The 22,166-nt window shown below is 46.6% G+C and overlaps 1 protein-coding gene across 2 annotated transcripts; it reads right to left on the reverse strand.

The window, feature by feature from the left end:
- Positions 1-287: 287 nt before the first annotated feature.
- Positions 288-16,096, reverse strand: ENO1 (enolase 1). Of its 2 annotated transcripts, XM_049877819.1 has the most exons (12): positions 15,971-16,096; positions 13,584-13,677; positions 10,374-10,469; positions 9,005-9,063; positions 7,040-7,109; positions 6,573-6,706; positions 5,882-6,104; positions 4,560-4,757; positions 3,454-3,655; positions 2,709-2,817; positions 2,306-2,364; positions 288-712 (listed from the first exon to the last, which is right to left on the reverse strand). In XM_049877819.1, exons 2-12 carry the CDS (start codon positions 13,666-13,668, stop codon positions 643-645), a joined length of 1,305 nt encoding a protein of 434 aa, XP_049733776.1. In that variant the 5' UTR covers positions 13,669-13,677; positions 15,971-16,096; the 3' UTR covers positions 288-642. The 2 variants fall into 2 exon arrangements, with proteins under 2 accessions (XP_049733776.1, XP_049733777.1); XM_049877820.1 differs by lacking the exons at positions 9,005-9,063; positions 10,374-10,469; positions 13,584-13,677; positions 15,971-16,096 and adding an exon at positions 8,306-8,571.
- Positions 16,097-22,166: the final 6,070 nt, after the last annotated feature.

Raw genomic sequence — 22,166 nt, forward strand, 5'->3', positions numbered from 1 at the left:
GCATTTGTATTTTCTTCCACATAAGGTGTAGAATTTGAAGCCATGCTGCCTCCCAGCTCAGACCTTCTGTTCTGAGCCAGCTTCTGTTGAGAACACCCCTGTACCACCCCTCTCCCACCTTCTGCCGTAAGTGGCCTTCCCAACGAGTTATCCAAATGTCCTCAACAAACATCTCATCCCTTTGTCATGATGCGAGGCCTCTAGCAGGTGTACCCGCTCCTGTAATGCCCCAGGACCACTAAATGGATGGACATTGAGTTCACACAGAAGGACAGATGCACAGTGAGTATTCTTACAGGTTACTGATGCTTTATTTTGCACAAAAAACCACTGGGGATGTTGCCTGTTGACACCTTGGATCACACTGTAGCACACATGGCCCAACACTTGCTGGGAAGCAGGATGAGATAAACAATGATCTGGGCCACTCACATGATTACACAGCTAGGGTTTCCAACAGGGTTCCAGATGGTCAAGCTTGACTTCTACAGCAGCTCTAATGAAGCAGTGAGAACATCACCAGGATTGGGAGAGGGGAGTTAACTACCAAAGGCCCCGCAGTCCTGGTCTGCCGCCTGGAGCTGCCATGTGCATCAGGAGCAGAGGTCTAACTAGCTGACTGGGGGCTAGCCTGCCCAGAGTTTAGTTGGCGAAGGGGTTTCTGAACTTCTGGCCGGCAAACTTCGCCTTGCTGCCCAGCTCCTCTTCAATTCTTGGGAAGCAGAAGGTTGAAGAGAAAGGGGAAAGAAGAAAAGTCAAATCTCAATAATGCAGGAAGTTTTCCCACCCATCGATCTGGTCGCAAGGCTAAGCCCCACTCCTCCTGTTCCAGGAAGCTGAGAACCCAGAACTTCCCCAGTTAGTTCAACACAGTCTCTCACCCACTCAGCCTGCACGTCTAAGAGCAAAATAGCACTGCACTCTCTGTACCTCCCCTAAGTCACACTACAAGCTACTGTCTGTCTGTCCCTCTCCTCTCCACCCCCCGCTCCACATCCCTCAATTTTTTGAAGGGAACTCTAGGAGAAATGTCAGGATTGCTATTTCTTAGAATATAAAAACTCTTATTATTATTATTTTTTTAAATGGAAGGCCAACCCGGTTTCTTCAACAAGTAAGTAGTATGGGGAAAAAAGGAGGGAGAACTTATTAAAAGACACGATGAGTAAATCCTGTTTGGATCCTGATACAAACAAAGCATTTTGAGACAATTAGAGACTGAACAGACTTGGTATTAATATTATGAGATTACTGTTAATCTTGGGCAAAATAGTAGCAGAATGGTTATGCTAAAAAAATAAAAAAGTCTTTATCTGAAAGAGACATATACTATTTACAAGTGAAATCCTAACACATCTGGAGTTTGTGTTAAAATTCTCCAGCAAAAAAAGGAAAGAAAGTGGGCTAGAGAGAGAAAGCAGCAGAGGGCAACTCCTAACTGTTCCAGCTGGGTGATAAGTACGAGGGACTACATTCTACTGTTGTTTTTTTATGCTCGAAAATTTCCAGTATAGTTTTAAAGAAGGGGTAATATGGGACAAAGGAGCCCTGGTGGCGCAGTGGTTAAGTGCTTGGCTGCTAACCAAAAGGTCGATGGTTGGAACCCACCAGCTGCTCCATGGGAGCATGATGCAGCATTCTGCTTCCATAAAGATTATAGCCTTGGATACCCTATGACACAGGTCTACCCTGTTGTATAGGGTTGCTATGAGTCAGAATTGACTTGATGGCAATGGGTTTAATGTGGGACAACTTATGAAAACAAAAAAAAGTAACTAAAAAAGGAGCCAATCTGTGTTTAGGGGCTTCCCAAGGAGACACCAAGACAGGAAAGTGGGCAGTTACTATCTATTGGTCCTGAACAGGGTAACCCTGGTTGTTTGTCCTTGGGCAAGTTTCTTCATCTCTTTGAGCCCTGGTTTCCTCATCCACAAAACAAGAGCACTAAATTACATCACCACTAAGATAACTTTTTTTAGCTCTAAAAATTTTAAGATTAAATTGTCCAAAGGGATCCTGTGCTCTCTTCCACCAGGTGATGGCAGCACTATACAGAGCAGGCTCCCGCTTCTGGAAGAGGATCCAGGGAGATGGACACTCAGGAGTGGGGTTGCCAGGTGCTGTAGGCAGTAAAGGTTCTGTACCTAACTCTGCCTCAACTTAGAACTGCTTGGGCTGCCTTGCAGAAGGTTCAGGGCCCCTGCACTGTGCACCCCCGTGTGTGCACGACCCCGAGAGCCAGAAGCCTGGTGAGGGTGGTGTCCACACACAGCACAGGCATGTGTTATCATGTGCACCTCTTTACCTGAGGAGCTGGTTGTACTTGGCCAAGCGCTCAGATCGGCAAGGCGCACCCGTCTTGATCTGGAAGAAGGAAAAAAGGTCACATTTGCTTGGAGTGGATACTGAATCTTCAAGGTGTTTTGGGGCTGGGGAGGGGGACATGGCAGAGAGACAACTTCTTAAAGGGGATCTGACTCAAGGAAGGGGGGGCCAGAAGGGTAGGGCATCTGTGACCCCAGTCTGTTCAGGCTCATAAATCATGGCAGTTACGTGGACACAAGAAACAATAAACAAACACCCACTGCTCAAGAGCTTCGTTAAACTTAAGAAGCACCTCCCATCACCAAGAAAGTTCTGGGTATTTCCAGGGAGTGGAGATCAGAGAAAAGTAAGGACGCCTTTTCTTCTTTCATGTAGTTCTTTACCTGCCCAGTGCAGAGTCCCACTACCAGGTCGGCAATGAAGGTATCCTCAGTCTCCCCAGAACGATGAGACACCATGACGCCCCACCCACTGGACTGGGCCAGCTTGCACCTAAATGCCAGGAGAAAATCCAGACAGCATGACTCCATTTCCCAGGAACAACGGCCCCTTCTACCAAGTACCATAACGAGGCTGGTAATCCGGCCACCTGAGGAAGCCCTCCTGACACCATTACTTTTCAGTCCTGGGAGGGTCTGAGCCAAAAAAGGCCTGAGGGAGAGCTGAAGTGCTCCACCTCTGGGCTTTGTCGGGAACACAGAACTTGGGAAAAGAATAAAAAATGGCCAGGCCATACAAGGAACCCCCTGAACACACACAGCCCTAAGGACCTTCTCAACCCTTTAATCATGTTTGAAAACCTAGGTTCAGCCTCCATCGAGGGGAGAGAGATCAGTCTCCTCTGACAGAGCCTTCCACAGCATCATTCACTGAATAATGTTCTCAATGTGAATGAATATGTATTCCCTCCCATTTAAATTGCCCACGGCTAGAGCCATGAAGTCCTCATCATTGAGCCATGAGGGCTCAATACCCTAGCCCCTCAGTGCTACAGGTTACTTTAAAAGCTACCTGGAGTTCAAACTGGAACCCTGCCACACCTCCAGGGTAGCCTAAGTTCCTGTCAGCAGGATTCCCTAACCCGGAAGAATCTTATTCATGATGCCGCTGTTCTGAGAAGGCACTTACGCCTGAAGAGACTCAGTCACGGAGCCGATCTGGTTCACTTTGAGCAGGAGGCAGTTGCATGACTTCTCGCTCACAGCCTTGGCAATCCGCTTCGGGTTGGTCACTGTGAGATCGTCTCCTACCACCTGGATCCCTGAACTGGCAGTGAACTTTGCCCATGCTTCCCAATCATCCTGGTCAAAGGGGTCTTCAATAGACACCACTGAGGAAAAGAGACATGTCCCATCAAAGTGTGATCCTCCAGGTATGCTTAACTCCGATACCCACATGGCCTCCTTTCCTTTCTGACTTGCTGCGCACCTGGCCTCACACTGCTCTCACCTACAGCTAGTAACAGCTCCCTAACTCGTCCCCTGGAAGCTTGTCCCCTGCCAACCTGCTCCTGCAGCTGGGCACAAGTCACCCACAATCCTGGGACCCCAAAATTTTTTTTTTTTTTTTTTAAAAAAGAATACTTACCTGTCCAGGGTGGTTTGAGTTTACTGACAGAGAACAAGAAAAGAACTACAGACTTAGAAGTCTGAAGACTTGAGTATGAGTGTTGACTCAACCTCGAGCAGATTATTTACCATAGTAGTTAAATGTAGGGACTCTGGGATCAGACTTCTGGCTTGAATTCTTGCTCCACCATTTGCTGTGTGCCTTTGGCAAATTATTAAATCACTCTGTGCCTCAGTTTGCTCTCCTGCGCAATGGTACTAACAGTCTCCACCCTGTGCAGATTAAATAATGCACAGAGCCTACAAGAGCGCTCAGCTCACAATAAGCGTAACAAGTGGCAGTTGTTGTGACTCTCGAGGCTCAGTTCCCTCACCTGTACTACAGAGCTAGGAATGCATCTGCTCTGTAAGGTTGTTGCGACGATGACAGAAAGATAACCACACTGTAAATAAGTTATCAAATGATGGCACTGCTGGCACCTGAAGAGCTATGTCCTGACTCCTCTGCTGCACCAAGAGCCTTGGCAAGGCCCTCTGTGCACTGTGTGCAACATCGCTGGAGAAGCCCCCAACTGCCCCGACCCCCTACCCAATCCTTGTGACTGGCACCAACTAGCCAGATGCTTCAACGGCATGACCGAGTCAGCAGGCCTGTGGAGCACTCACCTGGGTAGTCCTTGATGAAGGACTTGTACAGGTCTGCCAGCTGGTCTGGTGAGATGTACCTGCTGGCATCATCGGGAGACTTAAAGTCCAGGTCATACTTCCCAGACCGGAAGAACTCCGAGGCAGCTACGTCCATGCCAATCACCACCTTGTCAGTGTAACCAGCTTTCCCAATCGCATTCTTAAGGAGCTCCAGGGCTGTAAAGGGATGGTGGGCACACGTTTAGTAAGCAGGCAGGTAAAGATAAAACCTCTGCGTAACAGCTGCCACATGGGCACCATAAAGAAAGAGCTAGGGATGCTTGGCACCAATGGTTTGAGTCAACCAGTTACTTTTTCTGCTTTGAGCAAGAAACTATTGGTCACAGCACCCAGTGCATCACCAAGTGGAGAATTCGATTATCGACTCGAACAAAGTCTTTCTCACTGACAAATGCTCCCAAACTTAGCACCCAGGATGAGCTGTGTTGGCCAAGATACAGTTACAGTGACTAGCTGAGCTCAGCAGTCCTGAGAAAACAGGCTTTAAATAGCCAAGGCTGGAAACTAAGAGCAAGCCCGTGGAAGGGGAGCCCTGGACAGGGAGGGCTTGTGCAAAGCTCTGCTTTCTGGTGTCAGCCTCAGGATTCACCTTACAGGGCAGTGCTGTCCTGCCCAGATGTCTCACATCAGATTCCCAAGCCACTGGGTTAAACCAGGTCAAACTGCTTTTATTCCAGGTCAAAAAATGGCTATTAGCAATTTCCCATGACTGAAAAAGCTAAGAGTAGAATGGAGATTTTCGTCCTTTCATCAGCTGCCCTTTAAGGCAACAGAAATATGTCTGAGCACTATTTTTCCTTCTAAATCACAAACCTCAGCAGTGAATTCTTGTGCTGTGACTTTCTACTCCATTCTCACGTTTAACTCTTCCCCAAAGGAGTCAAAGCAAAAGGCAAAAGAGAACCAAAGCCTGTTTAGATCTGACTGCAGCTAGTTATTGACCACAGCCCTGAAGAGCCTACATCTGTGTACAGAGATGATTTCAACCCTTTCTGGCTGCAAGATGGAGCAGGAATGTTGAGAGGAATAAATCGCCTCTCTCGTCAGTTACAAGTCAAATTATCAAAGAAATTCCTTATTATTTGTTGTAAATAATGAAGCAATAGCTCCCACTTTCTCCCCAAAACCCTGTTTGTAGCCTTGCACTTTTATACTTAATGATCAAAAGAAGTTGGAAAGACCACTGTCCCCAAAGCAATGTGTGGACAAGATGCATCCGGAGAGAGTGGGGACAACGCTGTGGGCTGGCAGAACTCGGGGACTCCACATGGAGCTTTTACCTTCTTTGTTCTCCAGGATGTTAGGGGCAAACCCGCCTTCATCTCCCACATTGGTGGCATCTTTGCCATACTTCTCCTTGATGACGTTCTTCAGGTTGTGGTAAACTTCAGCTCCGATGCGCATGGCTTCCCTGAAGTTTGCTGCTCCGACGGGGAGGATCATGAACTCCTGCATGGCCAGCTTGTTGCCGGCATGAGAGCCACCATTGATCACATTGAAAGCCTGGGGAGATGCAGAGAGAAGGTCCAGCACCCAGCCTGGAAGGCCCCATTACAAGGTTCACAGATGAGCCTGAGACCCAGTCTCCAGGGGAGCATTTGTGAGGCCAGGTATGGCCACAAAAGGCTCCTCTGTTCTCTGGGTAACAGTGATCCTGTCATCATGATGAGCACACACTGTTCTAAGTACCTGCTGTTATGTCAGCTAATGCTGCTCTCACTAATGACATAAAGTATGGTTATTATCTCCCATCACAAACGAAGGACCCGGAGCCCAGGGAAGTCAGGTCACCTGTGCAAGGTCACTCTGAGCAAGCGACACAGGAGCTGCTTGAGGCTGGGCCCTCCAGAGCCCACTCTTAACTGCTCTGCTGGGAGAGGAGCATGTGGAAGAGATCAGGACGTGGGAGGTCTTGGGGCCCCCTGCTAACACCCCAACTCCCCGCCTGGTAAACTCAAATAAGCAACTCACGGGAACTGGCAGGATAACTTCAGAATTGCCAGCCAAGTCAGCAATGTGACGGTACAGGGGGACCCCCTTCTCAACAGCTCCAGCCTTGCAGACCGCAAGGGACACGCCCAGAATGGCATTTGCGCCAAATTTTGCTGGAACAGAACAAGAGCGTTAAATGATGGCACCCCTCACTCACCCCTTTCTTCTGCTGGTCTCTCCCCTGTAGGTCCCACTGCTCAGCACTGCACCTTTTCCTCCCCCTCAGCTCTTACTTCCAGTGTCCAAACTAAGACACAAACAGGATTCCATGAGGAACCACCTTGGTACCCCGCAAAAAAAAAAAAAAGCCCTTTTGTTGGTTAACAGAACTATAGTAAATTCCAGGAATTGGTTGATTATAAAGAGCAAACCTCTTCTGAGTAACCCTAGACATGCTGCTGTCACCTGGTGATGCTCTTGAAATTTAATTCCCTCAGGCCACTCACATTTATTCTCAGTCCCATCCATCTCTATCATCAGTTTGTCAATCTTCTCCTGTTCCACAACGTTCAGTTTCTATAAGGCAGAAGAGAAGGTAAGTTTCTTGGGAGGGACTCAGGGCCACTCTATTTGCATTACCTCTGCACTCCTGTGAGGGAGTCTATAAAACCTCGTGAGCTGCGCAAAGTCGCAATCAGCTCTGGATTACACACTTGTTCTACAAGCACAAAAGGAGAAAAAAACTAAAACAAGAGAAAACAACAGTGAGACAGGAAACTGCCTTTTGCCTGCCTGAAGGAGATTACAGCCCCCAACAGAGTTCCAAGCTACATTAAATAAAGTAACATTGTCTGGTGCATTACCACCAAGTAACATGACTTTGGAGTCCTGGTGGCACAGTGGTAAAAGCGCGCAGCCACTAACTGAAAGGCTGTTGGTTTGAATCTATCAGCCATACCTTAGAAACCCTATGGGGCAGTTCTACTCTGTACTATAGGGTCACTAGGAGTCAGATCGACTCGATGGCAACGGGTTAATTTGACAACAAATGAATACACAAAATAAATACACAAAAACTTCATGGCTCAAGTGTGGTGTGCCCCTCAACCATCTGCTGCCACTCTGGGCTCTCCCCAATGACGGCACATTGCTGTCCTTTCATGGGAGAGATGATTTTTTGTGAATAGCCAAAAATCATTTAGCAAAATGTTTGATGATTGATCAAAATGAGTATTTTTGGTGAGATGAAAACACTAAAACTGGTGTTAAGTCTCAAAAACTGGCTCAAAATAATTTTTTCTATAAAAGCTGGCATTTAAAAATTTTATAGTTGAATCAGACAACTGTTATTTTATACATAACGTCCTGTAGATAAAAACTAAAACACGAAAATAAAAGCATCCTTAACTACCCCTGCCATGCCATGCTAACATTTTGGAGTCCTTTGCTTTTTTGACAAAGCATCGTTGGAAAAAAATACTCACACAAGCAGATGGCTTCAGAGGCCAATCCTCACTGACAGTTCAGTTGAATGTTTCCCTCAGGGGGAAAAACATCAACAAAAGCCCTATTCATGAGGCTAGTAGCGCCAGGTGAGGGTGTGGGGAAGGGCGCGGTGTGTATGCAGGTGCCCAGAGGCTGAGACCAATGGTGCACACTGCAGAGCAGTAATGAGAAATAAGTCTGGGACCAATGGGGCAGGGATCAATTACAGAGCGCCACAAAGGCCAGGCTAAGAAGGAGAGGGAGACAACCAGCAAGGACCCATTTGCCTTTGATTACAGGACGAATCCTAGGAGGCACAGGGAATAGGCTGTGGCTGTGTTTGAACTTGAGAGAGCTTCTCTAGACAGGAGTTTTCAGATCAGTCCCTTCTCGGGGAACACCATGGGAGTTACAGAGGAACGGGCTGTAGGGGGATAAACGAGATAAAAAAAAAAAAAAATCGCTGAGCAGGTAGGGCTGTTGGAGGTACCAGCCCTAATTCAACTACAGCAGCTCCATTTTTGATCTATTTACTATATTGACGTTCCAAGTAAGGTTTCAGTTAAAAAGATTGTTTAAAAAAAAAAAAAAGTCAATTCAAATATAATAACTCCACAGATCAAGAAAAACGAGTCTGTCACCATGGATACTAACTCCAATTCCCCTGACGAAAACACTCTCAAAACTCTTGGATTTTCATTTCCCAAATGTCAAGACAGCTGGAGGGAAGCATCAGGGCTCTAAGATAGTGTCCTGTTCCGCTGCTCCAACTCCATGCGTTAGTAGACATGGACGTACAGGTTGGGGGGTACAGGGCAGGGGGTGGGTTAGAAAAGGCTAGACTATTCTCATGCATTTGGACAGGGAATCCAAGCGGCTCCTTTAGCTCTCAGAGTAAGCTCTTCAGTAAACAGGAAGCCCACTGACCTGGGAATTGCTCTAATGACATTAATATACACATTGGTCATCAGGAGGAAGGCTCCTACCTTGCTAACCAGGGCAGGTGCAATAGTTTTATTGATATGCTCAACAGCCTTTGAGACACCTAAAAGGAACAAGCACATCAAATTACTGACATTAATTAAAAAACAGGCGTGAGCAACATTGCTGGAAAGAGCTATTGAAGATGTTAACCCAGATATTCAGAAGCCACCAGAAGACCTTCAATGGTACCTTCTTAAAGTCCCCATCTCCCTCTTCCCCCCCAGAATCAGAGGACTTTCTGGCCCAATCTGAGTGCTCTGACCTAGGACCCCAAAGGGTTACAGGCAAACACAGAGCAACCACCTCAGAACGTCTGAAGGAAGTTAGTTTGCAAGGCCATGCATTGGAGACATCAGCTGCAGAAAGATGGAAAGGACATCCCATGTATTACCTGGGTGCATAAGGCTGGCGCCAGGAACTCGTTAATATACTTAACAGGTCTGGAGACACCTGACCAGTAGAGATTGACAGAGAAGGAAAAAAGGCAGACTCAGAAGAGAACAGGCTATGAAGGATTCTGAGCGAGTGAGAGAGAGAGAGAGAGAGAGAAAACAGGAAGGCAGTGGAGAATATTTCAAGGACCATGAGTTTATTTCTTGCTAAGTATTTATTACAGTCAAGGCACAACGCTCTCCTGCTTTAGACAAAGACCCAGGTAGACTCCAAGCAATGGTAATGTATGAGAAAGGACTTTGCAATCCTTATAGTAGGACTAAGTACCATTTTACAGAGCCTTCCCACAGCACAAATACTGAAACTCCAGCCCAGCATTTCTCAGCCTAATTACTTTCCTCTCACCCCAGTGTGAGCCTTTTTAGACCTTCTTCTTAATCAGTCCCCCCACCCCCATCATGATATTTAAATCTACAATACTGGTACCTTTGGAGAGCTACAAAAAGTTGCAATATCTAAGGTCTTCGTCCCTGTTGAGAATGTATGCTCTATCTATAGAAAGCCGAAAGGTACAAATACACCAACAAGTCACCATGAACTAGCCCACCAGCAGCTGGCTTTGTAGGCTTCTGTGAATCAGTCAATAGACCAAACTAGAACAACTGACCTGCTGGTCACCAGAGTGGTAAACCATTACTAGACCTTCCTTTCCATGAGACTAGGGCTTTGAAGAAGGCTGAAGGCCTGGAAGGCCCCCAGAGCCCTCTGGAGAGGAGAGGCTTTTCTTTAGTGTCAGATCTCATTCTTAGGTTCCCTGGCCTAATTATGAAGGAGACTGAAGACAAACTGCATAGGAACAAGCATTGAAGCCCTTGGGCCTGAGGTTACAGGCTGTGAAAATGTCAGAAGAGGGAGTGGAGGCATAGAAGCTGCCCTGCAGCCATCTTCCATAGAAGCAGCTATGGGTCCAACGCTTACCTTTCCCCATATACCGGGTCTTATCATTGTCTCGGAGCTCCAGGGCTTCATAAATACCAGTTGAGGCTCCACTGGGTACGGCAGCTCTGAAGAGACCTGCAAGTTGAAAAGAGAGAAGGAACAAAAAACAGTACCGATTAGGAAATATAGTCAGAGCATCCGCCCTGTTCCTCTCCCACTCACAGATGGCATGGGTCCTTAGGAAACACTGTTACTTCCTTCTACCAACTGAGAGTCAAGTGGTCTGTTCTTCCTGCACTTCACATTTCTACAATTCTGCAATGCAGACCCTACTGCAAGGCTGATGATTTTCTCAAGTTTAATGGAAAAGTTCCAGAGCAGGGCCTCTCAAACTCTCAAGTGTCTACACACCACCCGTGGATCCTGATACGGGAGGCCAGAGAGTCCACACTTCTGGTGAGCTCACAGTGGGTGGCCTACAGCTGCTTTGCAGACCACACCTGAGTAGCCCCATCCAACGAGATACAACGCAAGCCTTTTGCGTGATTTTAGACTTAAGATGTTCTATTAGCTACATTAAAAAGTAAAAACACACAGGGGAAATGAATTTATTTTATTTAACCCAACATACCCAAAATATTATTATTTCAACACATAGGAGACGCAAATATTATGTGGTAGCTTACATTCTATTTTTCATACTAAGTCTTCAAAACCCAGTGTATACTTCATATACCACATGTCAAATGCCCAATGACCATGTGTGGCCAGCAGCTGCCACATGACCAGCACGTTCAAGCATGCTTGCTGTGTCACCCTTAGGCAGCTCTGAAATCAGGCTGCCAGGTTTTGAGCCTTCAAAGTATTGGCTCAAGTGTTCACAGAGGAATCTCTGCAGCTCGTTTGTTTCAGTTTGGACAGTGGTAAATGCTATTTTGAGGGTTTCCTGAACAACAGGAAAGCCAAAGACAGGATGGCTTGGGAGTGGTGGTGGTGGAGAATAAAGGCAATAAAAGGTATAAAGTTTAGTAGTATTAGGACAAAATTAAGCAGTGAATCACGCAGTCTTGCAGAAATACAAACCAGCCATCTGGCTAAAGCTACGCTATGCACCATAAAAATGGCAAACCCTGAAGAAGGCAGAAGGACAGACAGTAAAAAGAAAAGTACTGCAGATATCGAGTTACATAAAGTAGACAAGTTTAGGGGAGTAGGAAGTATAGGCAACCGCCCGAGCCGACTCTGGAGTGGAAGGAATTGCCCCACCTGGGGCATATGAAAACTGGTGAGTAAGAGGGATGGGAAGGCAAATGAACAAAGAGGAAAAAACCAGCCAGGTACCTTAATCAAATGATCTGTCAGTTGCCAGTACCACCTGAGTGACTGTCCGTGATAAGGACACACATTCTTCTTGGAACACGCACCGGCTGGCTATGTATCCATCAGGCACCAGGCCAAAGAGGAAGCAATAAAAGGCTCTTAACAAATTCCCCCTTCCAAGGTTTTTTTTTTTTTTAAATGACTAAGATAAATGAGCAAGATGGTTTCATTAATTTAAATCTGAATATTTATTTTCGTCATTTTAAAGTGTTTCAAATAAAATAAAATATAATTGTTTTCTTTAATGCCTATGGAAACCCATGTGGTGTAGTGGTTAAGTGCTACAGCTGCTAACCAAAAGGTCAGCAGTTCGAATTTGTCAGGCGTTCCTTGGAAACTCTATGCGGCAGTTCTGCTCTGTCCTATAGGGTCACTGTGAGCCAGAATCGACTCAACGGCAGTGGGTTTCATGCTTAAATATGCTCCCCCTCCTGAAATCTTCTGAAGTCCCAGATCTTTTTGCTTAAGTCCATTAATTTCTCAGTGGAAAGTTCCACCCCCTGACTAAGCAGCGTATTCTCACCAGATGAAGGGAAATTCTCAGCTCCTCTGAGAAACCGTGGCATTAGCCACAGAGCACGTGCTCTGAAGGAACCTCAGAACATGTGCTCACCATAGCCAGTGACCCAAGGCAGGACACAGGGAGGCTTCTAGTGCCAGTGAGTCTAGACTCAGAATCCTTCTTTTCCTGTGCGAGTGGGCTGGGTGGGGATGGCAGGCAGACGTGACTCACTGTGACTCAGCCCTGACTGGCAGGTCTCGGTGACCTCAGCACCGCTGAGCTCCTTCTGCCTGAAGTTCCTTCCCAACCTCCCCGAGACACTGCTGGAGAGAAAAAAGGGCTACAGAAGGGCTGATTTTTTTCCTTAAAGTTAAAAAAAAAAAAAAAAAAAACAGAGGAGCTCCTAAGAGGCCCCACTCTATTCTTTTTTCACATGGGAAATCTCCTCCTAGGGGAACTTACCCAAAAAAAATCCATTGCCATTGAGTTGATTCTGACTCATACCCTACAGGATAGAGCAGAACTGCCCCACAGGGTTTCCAAGGCTGAAATCTTTACAGAAACAGAGTGCCACACTTTTCTCCTGTGGAGCACCTGGTGGATTCAAACCACCAACCTTTCAGTTAGCTGTTGAGCACTTTAACCACTGTGCCACCAGCACCCTTTTACAGCATGGTAGGAGCCCTGGTGGTGCAGTGATTAAAGCACTTGATTGCTAACCAGAAGGTCAGTGGTTTGAACCTACCAGCCACTCCACTGGAGAAAGATGTGGCAGTCTGCCTCCATAAAGATTACAGCCTTGGAAATCCTATGGGGCAGCTCTACTGTGTCCTATAGGGTTGCTATGAGTCGGAACTGACTTGACTTTACAGCAGTGGTTTAAGAAAAAAAAAAAAAAAAAAAAGCCCAGTAAAAATAAGAGCCTCTGGGTTCTCCACCCTTGGTTAAAGGTGATTTCTGGAAAGAAAGTTAAGAGTGCTATATTTGCACTTGCTTGCATTCCCCTAATCTCCTTCCTTATCAAGGGATGAAGATCATTCTATCACAACCACTTTTGCTTATTTGGTCACAGAAAGCTGAGAAGCAAACTAGTGATGGGACCTCTTAGGGACAAGGCCCTACCTTACTTCCCTACCCCACTGACCTAGGAGCCAACCTATGTTCTGTTTTAAATGCCATCCAGGAGTCAAGGACTCCTTGCCTTATAACCTGCTCCCCACCAAGTCAGGAATCACAACCGACTAGTATGTACAGACCACAAGAAAGGTTTTCACAACAGGCTTTTTTTGGTCTAATGCTCTATGAATTTAAGTAGGTTTTAAAGATGGTGCGTGACTAAAGAACCACAGAATCCAAGTGGCACATACCTTTTGCAGTATAAAGATCAACCTCAACAGTGGGATTTCCACGGGAGTCGAAGATCTCTCTGGCGTGAATCTTGAGAATAGACATGGTGAGTTTCTGTAGGGGAAACACAGTTCATATTTTCCATAAACCAGAATGTGTTCATTACTCATTCATTCAAGGGATTGCCTCCGAGGCTTCCTGGACTAGAAGATGGCTGCACTGGACTAAATGCTGCAGGTAGGAAGGCTAGGTGAAGTGGAAACAAGTCTGCTGCAAAGTAATGGGAATTGCTCCTAAAAAGGTAGGTTGGCCCCAGCTTTGGAAGGCCCTAAACCAGCAGTTCAGGTCTCGTCCTGTAAGCAGAACAAAGAAGGCCAAAGCATGTGCACACCAGGGAGAAACCAAAACCACCTGTAAAGATGAATGTGGTGGCGGATACAGGACGGCTTAAGAGGAGTCTGAAACTGGTTACTGTCGAGAGTTTACGAGGCTTGGCATGGAAACGGAAAAGGGCCAAGCCCAAACCTAAGGGCAGAGGAAGAAAGGGCATGAAACTCACAAGAAAAACCATCTAGGCCAGGCCCCCCCCCCCCCCACAAGGTAGGGATGCAGGAGGAAAACCAAGCTTATAATGGAATACTGAATTAAAAATTTGGGGCATATTTCATTAAGGTCAGTGTTTGAGGAAGAAGTAGAATATTCAACTGATATCCAGTTACAATTTTGAGTTTGGTGCTCAGGAACGATGAGCTCCTTGGTCCGTGCTCTTTGTTACTGCCACTTTCTGGGCCTTTTGAATTTCCCAGTATTCGCATCTTTAGATAGGACACATTAATAATGACATCTAGTTAGTATTTCTCCCAAAGGGAATTTTACCCCATTTAAAAAACTCAATTCTGAAATGTTATGATTTGTAAATGGAAGAAAGATTGTCTTTGAACACCAGCATACGCCAATGGAAGGGGCTTCCTTTGAAAACGCACCTAAAAAAGAAAAGGAATCACAGCTACCAAGAGCAAATAGCAAGTCCTCCCAAAAGCCCCTTTCTTACTTCCCCCCCCCAGGAGTTCTCTAAGGAAGAAACTAACTCAACCTGAAGTGAAGTGGATGAGAAGAAATGAATTATTATTCAAAAACCGTTATCTAGCTGGGTTTCCCTCTAACATCTTCTCTGGAATGTTCTGAAGTAGCAACTGGCATCCTATCTTTTTAATCTACTGTAAGTTTCAAAATTTGATACCCAAGTCACTTCTGTGTAACAATGGAGCTTTATTCACTAGCCAATAAAAAAGTATCTAATTTCTACATACTATCACCCAAAAGGGCAAATTTGTTTAAAATTTGAGGTGCAAATAAAATGTAATACACCTTTACATTTATAGAAAAATCATTCTCCGAAGTAATTAAAGTTCAGCGAGCAGGGAGACAGCAAACCGGCTCGTGATCACTTCTGTCTGGACTGAATCCCGTTATCAGGCGCAAAACAAGTGGACGGGGCAGTGACCTGGAGCAAGTCAACCAACAGACCACACCTCCCAGGAGTCAAGACCAGTGTGGAGGAAACAGGCAGCTTTAAAAAATAAAATAAAAAATAAAATCTTTTTATGCCACACGAGGGCCCCTCCAGGGAGTAAGTCGGGGAGAGGCGCAGGGTACTCGCCTGACTCGGGCGAGGTCGCCTAAGGGCGTCCCCATTATCCACCGGAACTGTTGCAGTTTCCTCAAGAAGCACCTTCTAGAAATTATATAAGCCTTTGCGGCGATGGCTGGCTGGACACCCAGGCGCCGAGCTGCAGGCCCTGAGGCACTAGTGGGACGCTTGGGCTACTGGTGGGGAGAAGAGGAACTGCAGCTTTCTGGGCATCTCCCCCCGTCCCTTCCTCCATTTTAAAAAGGGTCTGGTTTTAATTATCACCCGCGCAAAGTCTGTATCCCTCCCCAAAAACCTTCCATTTGGCTACTCATAGAGAAGCGCCTTCCACCCACGACGCCAGATATCCTAAATGGTTTGCGTGTTCTAGTCCGGACTCTCCGAGTACAGTTATCTGGCCTTTCACTCCGTAATCACGTGCTGATCAGCATCTTCCCCTACAAAGAAACCTGGCGCCCTACACGTGCGCCTAGCGCCGCACCCGCGCCCCTGGGCCGCAGGAAGGGCACTGGGTCCTGCCAGGGCACACCGCAGGCCTCCGAGCGCATCCGGGAGCGGCCCGAACTCAATCTGCGGAGTGCCCAGACACACTCGCCGGAGAGCGAGGCGGGAAGTCGGCGCGCATGTCCCCATCGGTCCCGTCCGCGCCCGAACCCACCGCACGCCACGTCCCTGCGGGGAGGGAGCTCCCACAAGCTCGGTCGAGGAAAACCCACACGCCACCTGCACGAGCGCTCCCTTGGCAGGAGTCCTTACCTAGCCGCCGGTTCTCGTGGCGCAGGAAGGAAGCGGAGAGTGCTGCAGACACCAAGACGAGCGTTAGGCCAACTGCGTGCGACCTCGCTAACTCCCCGGGATCCTCTGCTCGCCGCCTCGCCCTACTTCCTGCCCGCCTAGGAGGCACCGCCCAGTGCCCGCCTCCGGGGCCGGCCCCGTCCGCGCCGCCTCGCCATTGGCTAAGCGCTCCGCCACTCAGGTCCTCGCCTCCCGGGAAGGGGCGGGGCTGCGGCTGCCGCACCGATCTCGATCTGGGGGCGATGACTTGGGGTCGCAGGGCTGGGTTAGGGACACTGGGGACCTGACTCCCTAGTGGCTATACGGGGATCCTGGCGAGCCCCGCTCCCCGTGGGGACCCCTGAGGAGAACAGGGACCTGGGGAGCCGGGGCCTGGGAGGGGCAGGGTGGCGCGGCGGGCATGAGGGCTCGGGGCGCCGGCACGTACTCCGAGTCTCGCACGCACTCGGCGTAGCTCCTGCTCCGGGCCGCACGTTTGGCTACGACCTTGGTGACGACCTTCGCGGCGCACCCTTTCCCGGCCTGCCTCCCGGGCCTCCCCCGCCCCGGAACTCGGTGCCCGGGAGTTGAAGCGTTGAGCGACCGCGCGGGGCGCACGACCCCCACGACCTGGACCTGACCGCGGCGAAGTCTGCCACGTTGAGTCCAGGAGGCCACGTGTGCCTGCCTGCGCCAGCGCGCAGTGCGCTGTGCGCGTGCCCAACGAGGTCAGGCACCCGCGTGTCAAGCCCAAGGTGACCCTGCCCCATTCACCTTGCCACGCCGGCTTGACATTGAGGATCAGGCAAGGTAGCTGAAAGGAAGGTTCGTCTTCCATAAATTATAGCCAATACTTAACCAAGTATTCTTACTCTGTGCCAGGCACATCTCCACATGCTTCCCCAGTGTTAATTCATACACTAGTGCCTGTTACTATTTCACCTTTAACTGGAGACTTCGTATCCCTCCCTTTCCATTATCTATGGAATTCGAGGGATTCGTGCGAACTATAAATGTAATGATTTGGGAGAGGAATTTCTTAAAGTACAGAACAGTAAGCAATATTCCACAGTGGTCCAGCAAATAAGAAACAATTGGTAGGTGCAGTGACTTTGCCATTGTGATCAAGATCTGATAGACCATTAAGAAGTCAGCTCTGCAACACATCCCCCACCCCAAGGAGGGGCTGAGTGGTCACTTCGTGTTCTAATACAGTTATTTTTGTATTTTCTCCATGGCCCTCCTGGTTTGTGAGTGTGAGGTCTTAAACAATGTAATAGATTTCCATATTTCCCATATTGCCTTGCATAGAAAGATTCAAATGTGTATTGAATTTAGTATTTCTTCTGATTAGCTCTTAAAACTGCTTTTCGTCCTTAACTCCTAGCATCTTTCTTGTCAAGCTTAGGTTTTCAAAGCATTGGAAAGATGAAGGCCTATGGGGTCCACAGTATTTGTTTTCCATTGACTAAGAAACAAAAATTTTAAGATTAAATTCAGCAAAAACACAACATGGAGATTGTAACATGGTTCGCTAAAGAATTATATGAATTTTGCAAGCAATGTTCGTGATTTCACCACTGCCGTTTTTGGCTGCTGGAAACCGGTATCTGAGTCCCATGACTCAGCAGTTACATCACAGCCAACATCTCTCAAGCCTTGTAAGGGCTCCAAGGAAATCAGACATTTAGAGCTCTTATTTTCAGAGTAATTCTAAGGCGTGGCCCTGAAAGGGCTCCAAACAATCCCTTTTACTTTACACCAACGTTGTTAGAGATAAAGATAATCAAGGCCCTCATAACTGCTGGCTGGCCAGAACCAGTGAATCTAGCAGGAAGCCAAATGCAGAACATGATCTGAGTCAGCTGCTGTTGCAAGATTCTTGGAGCCCACAGCTCACCATTATGAGCCAGCACTTGAACCTCAAATTGTAGTTCAAACATTAATGATTATTGGAGATGCCCTTTAAAGTGAGGTTGTTGAGCAATTTTATTGCGTGGCATATCAAGGGCACTCGCCTTGCTGGTGGTGCTCAGGTTACTATCAGCATACCATACCTGAAGCGATGCAGGCCGTCTTGCAGGAGATCTGCAGGTAGCGCTTGGATGGAGGGCAGGTGAATCTGCAGCAGCCTATGACCCACCTGAGGCCCTCAATGGTGCAAATGGTTAAGCACTTGACTGCTAGCAAAAAGGTTGGAGGTTTTTTTTTTTTAATTTTATTGCACTTTAAGTGAAAGCTTACAAATCAAGGTCCGAAAACTTACAGCCTTGAAGACCTTGTGGAACAGTGGTGTTACCCAGTACAGTAACTCATGGTGTCGCCCCCAACCCCCGTGGACCTCAGTTTTAATCATAAGATAATATGTGATAAATATAGTTTGTAAAGTGCTTAATTATAAAATTTCTTAGATTATGTGAGTACTAACAACAAAATTATTTTGTAGCCTTTCTACATCGAATTAAAACATTATTAGTGATAACATTATTAGTAACTGAAAGGAAGCCTTTTTTTCTTTTTAATTACTTCATTGTCAAAAAAGTTATAGATATAGATTCACAAATAATACCACAATATTGTAGCTAAAACACCGGCAAATTTGACAAAATCAACAACTGTAAAAACACTGGCAGCAAAGAAAACAACATTGCGTGCTCGTAGCTGGCAAAATCACATCATTCGAGGTGTCATTGTAATTGCATAACAGTGACAACCTTGACTGGTGCGCATTAGAAGGTTCAAAAAGTAAATCTGCATAGAGCTTTAGCCTTGTAGGTATATTGATAGATGTAGGGTTGCTATGAGTTGGAATCGACTTGATGGCAGTGGGAGTGGGTTAAGCTGGTCTTATGAAAAATGCTTTTGTTACAACTAACTACAGGATTTTTTAAAAAATAAAAATAAATTTCTGCTGAAACACTGCACAAAAATTTTATAGGCAAGTCATTTTGGTGTCACCCCCTCTGAAAGTGTCACCAGTGTGGTCTGTACCCCCTGCACCCTAGTGATGCCACCAAGTTGGAGTCAACTCCACTGCAGCTAACAACAAGGACCCATCTGGATTATTGATTCCATCTGTGGTATGTGCACCACTGGTTGGAAAACGCTGGTTTATGGAGAAAGGGACATACTGTTTCTGAAAGCAGCTCTCCAAACTTCAGAGTAGGATGAGGGGTCCAGGGAGGTAAGAGATCAGATACATACAGAAGGCCCTCAGAGGCATCTATGTCCCTCCTCATAATAGGCCATGAGGTTTTCATGTTTGTTTTTTTATCATTAAATATTTTATATATACCAAAGACTATGTAAGGATTATATGTTTTGTTGTGAGTTGCCATTGAGTCCATTCCGACTCATGGATAATAAATGAATGTCTGTGGACACACCACTAGCTTCAGAAATGGAACATTAGCAGTGCTGTTAAGGCCCCCTGTGTATCCCTCTTGATAACCACTAACCTAAGTTTTGTGTTTATTATTCCCTTGCTTTTCTTTATGGCTTTTTTTTTTAATCGTTTTTTGAACTTTATATAAATGGCATCACACTGCGTATAGTCTTTTGCTAGTTATTTTGCTTAACTTGATGTTTGTGGGATCAGTCCATGTTGACCCCATAGGTGTGGAAGTGTAGGTGGTTCTTTGTCAGTACTGCATAGCAGTCCATTGTGTGAATATTACATATTCTCCTGTCAACATATATTTGGGTTGTATCCACTTTTTTTTCTCCCTTTATAATGTGAATAATGCTGCTACGAACTTGGTTGCAAATGTGTCCTGAGCACAGATGCAAGTGTTTTTCTAGGGCCTATGCTTTGGATATGTTATCAGGAGGGATCAGTCCCTGGAGAAAGACATCATGCTTGGTAAAGTAGAGGCTCAGTAAAAAACAGGAAAACCCTTGACAAGATGGATTGACACAGTGGCTCCAACAATGGGCTCAAGCATAGATAGCAACAATTGTGAGGATGGCATAGGACCAGGCAGTGTTTTGTTCTGTTTTGTGTGGGGTCACTATCAGTCAGAACCAACCCAATGGTATCTAACAACAAAAACAACAATGCCTAGATGTGGAACTGCTGGGTCATAGGGTATACGCTTCTTCACCTTTATTTTCTAAAGTGTTTGTATATCTGTGTAGTCCAACCAGCAGCATATGAGTTCTGACCCAGTTTGAAAACAAAATATCAAATTCAGCTCTTTCCTTGCAGTTTTTTTTCTACAGATTAAGCCCCCTCCGATTATCAATTTACCACCCTTTCTGAGTCCTTCACTTAAAAAAAAAAAAAAAAAAAACTTATTTTTTCTCTCTGTAAATCCTAGTCAACACTCTACTATGGCTTTGGGGCACCTCTTAGGACTTCCTACTATCAACAGCCCACTCTTGTGCCTTCTTCAAAGATGACAAAGTCAGCTGTAGGAAGCAGGGTTTGGGCAAGGCTACCCTAGAAACACAGCATACATTCAGGGAGACAGGTGGGAGGACGCGGTATAGTTTTTAAACAAAGTCATGTGAGGTCGGCATTTGTCAGGTGTGCACAAATGAAGAGATTAAGGAGGACAGAGTCAAGAGGACCCGGGGATTGAGAAAGCAAGGAGCAGACACCCACGGAGCAGAGTTCCCCTTGGAGGAGCTAATCATGGGAAACCAAGTGAGGATTGAATGGGGCTCTAGGTGGGCAAGAGATTACTTTCAGGAAAATCAGTCCAAACAGGCCCCAGAGGAAAGAGTCTATCTTGGTATTAAAGAGCTCTTTGGGGATCCTCTTGGTGCCTGTCTTGGTTATCTAGTGCTGCTATAACAGAAGTACCACAAGACGATGGCTTCGACAAACTGAAATTCATTCTCTCACAGTCTAGGAGGCTAGAAGTCCAAATTCAGGGTGTCATCTCCAGGGGAAGGCCTTCTCTGTTGGCTCTGGAGGAGGGAGCTTGTCATCAGTCTTTCCCTGGACTGGGAGCTTCTCTGCACAGGAACCCCAGGTCCAGAGGATGCGCTAGGCTCCTGGCACTGCGTTCTTGGTGGTATGAGGTCCCCGCCCCCCTGCTCACTTCTCTCTCGTTTTAGCTATTGTAAGATAAAAGTTGGTGCAACCACACACCAGGGAAACTCCCTTTACATTGGATCAGGGTTGTGATCTGCAAAAATCCTCTTCAACATAACCTAATCCTGCCTCATTAACCACAGGCAGAGATTAGGATTTACAATACATGGGAAAATTTCATGAATCACAAAATGGAGGACAACTACACAATACTGGGAATCATGGCCTACCTAAATTGATAACACATTTTTTAGGGGGACACGATTGAATCCATGACAGTCCCTCAGTGCCTTAATCTTTGAAATGGGTGCAATAATACCAATTTTAGGAGGAGGTTTGGAGCAGTAACAGCTCTGCATTGCTCTTATCATCAGTTTGGGAATCATCGCTTAAAATTAGGACATATTTGTAAGGCACTGAGGTCTCTGAGTAGCAGATGCAATAGATGTGCCTGGCAGCATGTTTCTTTTCATGTTTACCTGTTTCTGCCTTTCTCTTCCTAGACTCCTTAAGGTTCTCCCTTGTGGCAAGGCCCAGGGCCCACTAGAGGTAGAGGTGCAGGACCCTTGAATTACCCACTCCAATGTGAGAGTCACTGGGAAAAGAACAGAGGTGGGATGATGCAGAGCAGGAGCCCTGGAAGGAAAAGCAAGCGCTGAGTTCTTCCTTCAGAAGGGAATTAACTCCTTGTGAGTCACTGAAAGGCTTCAAGATAGGGAGAAAGCTCTTCCTCCACCTATAACAAATAGATAACATTATTGAGGCCTTCCTTATCTCTTGCCAGGCACCACTTTGTTTATGTGTGGAACTCATTTATTTTGTCAACAATGCCATGAATGGGTTCCATTAGATCATCCCCAGTTTTCACACGGGGACACGGAAGCACAGAGTTTTACTGATTTGCCCAAGTCCTCAGCTAGTGAGTAGAGGCACTGGGGACAAACCCAGGCAGCCTGGCTCCCCAGTCTGGCTCCCCAACCTTTGCTCCCAGGATCCTGCTCCTCCAAGATGAGGTTCACCTAGTTCATGAATTTGGGTAGGATGCCACAACACTAAACTTAGTCCAAGGAGTCTTCCCTTAATTTGCATAGCTACACCATAATATAGCCATAAATACAATTCACTTGGGGTAACAGT

Source organism: Elephas maximus, chromosome 3, assembly GCF_024166365.1.
Source record: "Elephas maximus indicus isolate mEleMax1 chromosome 3, mEleMax1 primary haplotype, whole genome shotgun sequence".
Lineage (NCBI taxonomy): Eukaryota > Metazoa > Chordata > Mammalia > Proboscidea > Elephantidae > Elephas > Elephas maximus.